Genomic DNA, 6,344 nt, shown 5'->3' with positions numbered 1-6,344 from the left:
TTATTGTATTTCTTTATCATATGAAATCACTGTTGTTCAAATCTGGGATATTAATAAATGATATAATTCATTCCGGGGTAACCCTAGTTGATATCCCAGAAGTGAATAAATATATATATTTTCATTGTTTTCTTCTATACAATTTATGTTCAATTTTATATGAATTAACTGAAAGAATGAAAGAGTGTGATCTATTATAAATATGTAAATTTCAAGGTCTAATCATTGGTTATTAAAATACACATCAGACAATGATATTTCAATAGTAAAATAGCTTTCAATATTTAATTTAAATTCACCGTTGAATCCGCTCGCATCCTAACCGTCCATCCTATTAAATACGAAAGAGAAATTCATATACGAGCCAGGGCCCGTACGGGACTGCTGTGACAAATACCTGACCTTGCCGATAGGCAAGTAAAATATATATATGTAGGATTTATTATATGTTACTTTATTTATAAAATACTAACTCAAATATTAATGAAACTAAAATGAACAGAGTCCGCTCGACGATCCGCTCTACGTCTATTCGCGCCGTCTTTACCCTTCGACTACTCAACTAAATCTGCCTTCAACGCTTCTTTTTCTACCTCTCCTTAAAGTTAAACTCTACCCAGGGTTTTTCCCAGGCAGAGGAACGTTGTTCTAGGCGGCCTCGCCGAGGCGCACCTGGACAACATCAGCCTAAGTGGCCACGTCATAAATTAAACTAAACTAAAGCTACGTTACAATATCCTTATACTTATCCTATAGCTAACGCTCTCTCTCTTTCTCTCTCACGCACACGCACACATTCCCACTCCTACATATATATATTTTTATTATTTAAAAATTATTTAAACTGTGACGCAGGAATCTGTGTCCCACGCCACATACGAAACAATTATTTTATTTGTACAAATCTTAGGCCAACCCCGTCAAGTTCAAGAAAATTACCAAGTCGGAACAGAGACAATAATTCGAGTGCTGCTTCAGTATCGAGAAGTAGAAACTCCGTTTCAACTCCGTCAGGTACTCCGAAAAGAACTTCGGCACGTTTATCGCAGTCACGAACTAGACAATAAAATTTGCGATTACATTAGTAGAATTAATGTATAGTTTTCTACTATTTAATATATGTCGTACTTAGGTCAGAGAAAGTAAAAATAAGAGGAAAAGACATGTATATTTTCATACGATTTCGTAAAACTGATGAGAATGTCAAATGTTTTGTATAATTATCCTTTGTTTTAATAGGGTTAAGAAATTCCTTGTAAGTTACATGCTTCCTTCTGTAAAAGACTTTGGTCTGAGATAGATAGGTTCAACTTTACAAATAAACCATTTTTTTTTTGCATGTAACAAATCAAGAAAGTATTACTTTCATTTGTGTATAAGGGTGCAGAGTTACCCAATTGCAACGGATTTTGTATTACATTAAATTTCATTTGTGTATAAGGGTGCAGAGTCTACCCAATTGCAACGGATTTTGTGTTACATTAAATTGTATCTTACATTAATATGTTCTTTCTTTACATTGTTTTACATTCTCTTCATTCTCTGACATCCCTGTTAGTACCGATTACTTCGTATTCGTTGCCTATGAATTTTACAATTAATAATTGTTTAAAATGCAATTTTAGAAGAGTTTCTGCAACTAGGACAAATTATAATCTCATTCTGGTTAATTTAGCTAATATTTTCCTAATATACACGTTTCATTTTAGAAATATTCAAAGATACTTTTCATGTAGCAGTAGAGAAAATGTGAAATAAGCGAAATATTTAAATTTTTTGTAAATTTTAATTTATATTTCATAAAAAAATTGTTTAGGTATAATAAAAGTATTAGTCGGTAGATATACCGAGTTTCTTTACGTTCAACGAGAACTATGCGTACATCGCAATGGGCATGCTTTATAATGACGCTTATACAGGGTGTCCCAAAACTCGCGTAGGAGCCGGAAATTGCGGGTAGCTGAGACGATTCTGAACAATTTCCTTTGCAAAAATGCAGAAAACTACGACCAATCAGAGCGCGCGTATACCGTTGGAGCGGCCGTGGTAACGTATGAGCGCGGCCGTCTATCGCGTAGCCTACGCTCACCCGGCATACTCGCGCTCTGATTGGTCGGGGTTTTCGCTTAATATCTTCTTAACGAAACCTCGGACAATATTTTCGCTAAGAAAAAAGTTGTTTGAAACACATCCTGAACCACCCCTTTCAAGGTGTTACAATATTTTTGGGACACCCTGTGTATATATAATGGATGATTATACGAAATTTCATGTTTTCCAATCATTTATTATATCCTCATTAAATGTATAATTTCTCATATCATTACAATTGTTTCTTACGTTTATCATAATTGTATAAAATAAACGATTTTATTAATTTTGTAACTTATTACTTAATCATCAACGTGTGAAAAAGTTTTAAAATTTAGTAAAGTTTGTATCATTAAGTTTAAAGTGGATTATTAATTAAAATCTTACGTTATAATGTTATAATCTATGTATAAGACCTCTGATGGCTCGTTAGAAATAAATTATCAGTTTTGTAACTTTGTTATAGTTCTGTTTACGTAGGGATTCATTCTGATAATTGAAATAGAAACTTTTATAGCTATGATAAACATTTTACAACTGTCATATATCAGTAAATTTTAAATATTCAACTGATTAATATCATAACCAAGTATCTATTGCATGTTAGTTTTGATCAGTTTTGATGGAAAACGTGTGTTTGTGCACTTGTGAGGTTAGATACCGACAGTGTTTACAATGATACTTAGTTTATTCTGTAGTTAATAAATTTGTATTTTGTCCGTACATTAATAACGATAAAAATGGAGCAACTGCAGACTGCATTGACAGCGATTAAAGTATTACGTTCTAGTGTAGGTCAAGTTTTCGATTCTCTTGGAAATGGATTACGAGCCGACCATGGAGAAGAAAATAAAGAACATAAATACTTACACGAATTGCAAGAACTTCTAACAACGGTCAGCGTTAATTTAAGGTATTGCTGTTATTTTAAAAAAGTGTATTCATCCTAGTGATATATTGTACTGAATATTTGTTTACATTTAGAGATGTTGAACAAGCCGTAAGTAGTTTAAATCCACCACCAGGACCATTTAATTTAGCAAGTACCGCATACCTTAGTCAAGAGACGACACAAGAAAGACAAGCATTATATGGTATACTTGTCAATAGCTACAAATGGACTGACAAAATTCACGAATATAGTAATGTTGCTCAAACATTACTTAGTCAAAATTCATTGAAAAGATCTTACATTAATTCTAGTAGAACAAAAAGAGGCAGAGCTCAAACAAGCAATCATAATGTACCTCAACAGTAAGTTAAATTATTTTATTCTCTAAACTACAAAATGTTTTATTTGTAATATTATTATACAATTGTTTTTCTTTTAGACAAGTTGATTCTATGATTGCTACTTTTGATAGACTTTTTAATGATATGACTGTATCCGTGTCAAGACCATTCGCATCGAATGCAGTATTACATGTTACATTAGGACACGTTTTAAAAGGTGTAGTAGCATTCAAAGGTTTGATGATAGAATGGGTAGTCGTTAAAGGTTATGGAGAAACTATGGATTTATGGACAGAGTCCAGACATAAGGTTTTCAGAAGAGTGACAGAAAATGCCCATGCTGCAATGTTACATTTTTATTCACCAGCACTACCTGAACTAGCTGTTCGATCATTTATGGTAATTAAACTAAACATTCAAAATGCGCAATTAAAAATGTATGAATTATTTAGAATAATTTTTTTCAGACTTGGTTCCATAGTTTGAATAATTTATTTAGCGATCCATGCAAACGTTGTGGCTTACATTTACATAGTGCTTTACCCCCAACATGGAGAGATTTTCGAACTTTGGAACCCTATCATCAAGAATGTAAACCATAATAATTTCCATTAAAGCTCCCTGAAAAAAAAAAAGGATGATATTTGTAACATATATTTAATCCCTTATTTTGTAATATACCTATGATAATAAAGGAAGGAATAAATAAAATTTTCTTTGAGTATTTGAAATAATATAATGCAATGTTCAAACAGTATTATTTATAAGTCAATTATGCTACAGATGTGGTGTAACCTAATTGGGTGTATCTTTGATGAGTGTATTAATAATCCTCCCAGTTTTTCCAATATACATATACTTTTATACTACAATCATTGCCGAAATAGTATCTTAACACTAAGATGTTTTTTATTGTTAATGATATTGAAAAAGAAATTAAATATTTTGAAAAAACTATTGGCGAGAAAGAAACTGCCAAGCAATATCAAAAAAAGTGATAGTTATATACTAAAAGAGAAGGAGAAAATGAAACTCAAATATCCAAGGAAAATTCCTATTAAAATTATACAAAATAAAAAAAAAGCAAGCAACGAGTAGGTTAAGATATATACAGTATTACAGAAATGCAATTAGAATAAAAAGAGAGACCAATATGAAGACTGAAGATTGTTAGGTTGTAAGAAAAAATTATATATCTTCTAAAAAGATTCTATTTTCTTTTGTCTGTGATACCAAAAGACTGAAATTTATATATATAAAATAGACGAGTTACTATTTCTATATAAAGTTTATTGCTATGCCTTTCATTATTCCGATCAGGTATAAGAAGGATAGCCAATAAGAATAGAGATTAAGAAGCATTAATGTAAAACGTTTAAAAGAGAAAATTTAATAAATAATAAACAATAAAACTGTTGGCGCCATCTACGGCAAAACACTCAAGTTTGTCGAGAAATGGTTCTCGTTCTTCAACACTAGATGGAGCCACTAAGTACTTTTTTTTTATTTACTTTTAAAGTGCGTAGACATCTACATTGCACTGTCTCTTGTATATCTCTTCTTGTATATGTCTCTTGTACATTATTTAATATATTAGGAACATAATATTGCAATCTTGCACTTAACTTATTTGTACCGTACATATTCTAGAGTTGTATGTATGAACTTATGATCTAATTTTCTGAGCACCGTGTGTATTCATTACAATTTAACGCAATATTTTATACTTGGTTCCCTAGTTTGACGCACCAACCTTTTTATATTTAAATGCCGGTTAAAATTCCACCAACAATTGGCTTAACTATTTTTTTTAATCTGTCTCAGTCTTTTTATTTAATACTTTTCTTATGCTTATATATAAATTTCAGTCTTTTGGACTACTGTACCTATGTAACTATTATAATATATTATATCAAATGTAACATTTATCAAAAATAAATTTAAGTATGAATCTCGTAACATAAAATAGGAGTATCTTTATTTACTTATTATTAGCTTTCCTAGCGACTGCTGTTTTTCCCAGCCCTAAGATTAACTTTATACATCTTTCTTTGCTTGCTTATCAAATACTAACTCTTAACGTATATCCTTGTACCATTCCTCCTTCTTTGGAATTTTCTATATCTTGTAGTTATCTTGTGCGAATGTTCCTATCCTTACTTTTAAACATTCTTTGGTATTTTCTTACTGCTATATTCTTTTATTAATAGAATTAAGGAACTTGACTATAGTTTTCATGATTTTGATCTTGTCGAGTTTTAGCAACTCTACCACAGATTTACTCACTAACTCTATTTCCTTTTCTAGTTTCTCCCATATGAACTTCCTTTCTTAATTGTATAAACCACAGTCGAATATCACATGGTCGATGTCCTCGTCCGCTTGATTGCAGTCGCCTTTGCCATCGTCTATAAAATTTTTTCTGACTAGCGATTCTTTTAGATTATAGTGGTTCGCCCTGATCCTTGATATTACTCTTATCGTTTCTCTATCTAGGTTGTGTCTCCATTTGTGGAACCATGGTTTGTAGTTCTTCCTATGTAGGTCCGGGCCAATTTCTCTGAAGAATTTTGTTCCCTTATGATCTCCTATTGAGCTCATTCTTTCCTTAAAGGTGTTCCAACATTGTTCCTTTATTTCTATTATGATGTCCGACGCCGGTATTTTAAATTTTTTGTCTGGTGTGTTGTCCGTTTCTTTCTTGGTTCTTGCATCTGCTGCCTCATTTCCAAGGATGCCCTTACGGCCGGGGATCCAACCAACGATCGATGAATTTTGTCTTCTTTTTAATATGTTTCTTGTGTGGATCGTCCATGGGTTATTTTCCTTACAGTTGTTGTTTGTTAGGTAACTTTCCAGCGCTTTTATAGCTGATGCCGAGTCGGTTAGGATGAGGCAGTTTTTGTTTTCCCCCATTCTTCTATGAATATCCATGGCTGTTTGCGGTTCTGTGAACCCTGTAGGTTGTAAGGAAATATATGCTTAGTTGATATATGTTTATAGAATGAATTATTGCACTT

The 6,344-nt window shown here is 32.1% G+C and overlaps 1 protein-coding gene across 1 annotated transcript; it reads left to right on the top strand.

Annotated features, from left to right (window-relative positions):
- The first annotated feature begins 2,454 nt into the window (after window positions 1-2,454).
- Window positions 2,455-4,079, top strand: LOC128895094 (mediator of RNA polymerase II transcription subunit 27). The gene is made up of 4 exons (XM_054157367.1): window positions 2,455-3,004; window positions 3,076-3,345; window positions 3,423-3,723; window positions 3,792-4,079. Exons 1-4 carry the CDS (start codon window positions 2,832-2,834, stop codon window positions 3,924-3,926), a joined length of 879 nt encoding a protein of 292 aa, XP_054013342.1. The 5' UTR covers window positions 2,455-2,831; the 3' UTR covers window positions 3,927-4,079.
- The last annotated feature ends 2,265 nt before the right edge of the window (window positions 4,080-6,344 follow it).

This window comes from Hylaeus anthracinus, unplaced genomic scaffold, assembly GCF_026225885.1.
Source record: "Hylaeus anthracinus isolate JK02 unplaced genomic scaffold, UHH_iyHylAnth1.0_haploid 4, whole genome shotgun sequence".
NCBI lineage: Eukaryota > Metazoa > Arthropoda > Insecta > Hymenoptera > Colletidae > Hylaeus > Hylaeus anthracinus.
Note: the sequence above shows the minus strand (reverse complement) of the source record. Positions and strands in the feature narration are given on the sequence as shown.

Excerpts from the sequence above, each read along its gene's own strand:
- LOC128895094 (XM_054157367.1), top strand. The coding sequence starts at position 2,832 with ATGGAGCAACTGCAGACTGCATTGACAGCGATTAAAGTATTACGTTCT. Across the intron at positions 3,005-3,075 it reads ACGGTCAGCGTTAATTTAAG|AGATGTTGAACAAGCCGTAA; the intron begins GTATTGCTGTTA and ends GTTTACATTTAG. Across the intron at positions 3,724-3,791 it reads TAGCTGTTCGATCATTTATG|ACTTGGTTCCATAGTTTGAA; the intron begins GTAATTAAACTA and ends AATTTTTTTCAG.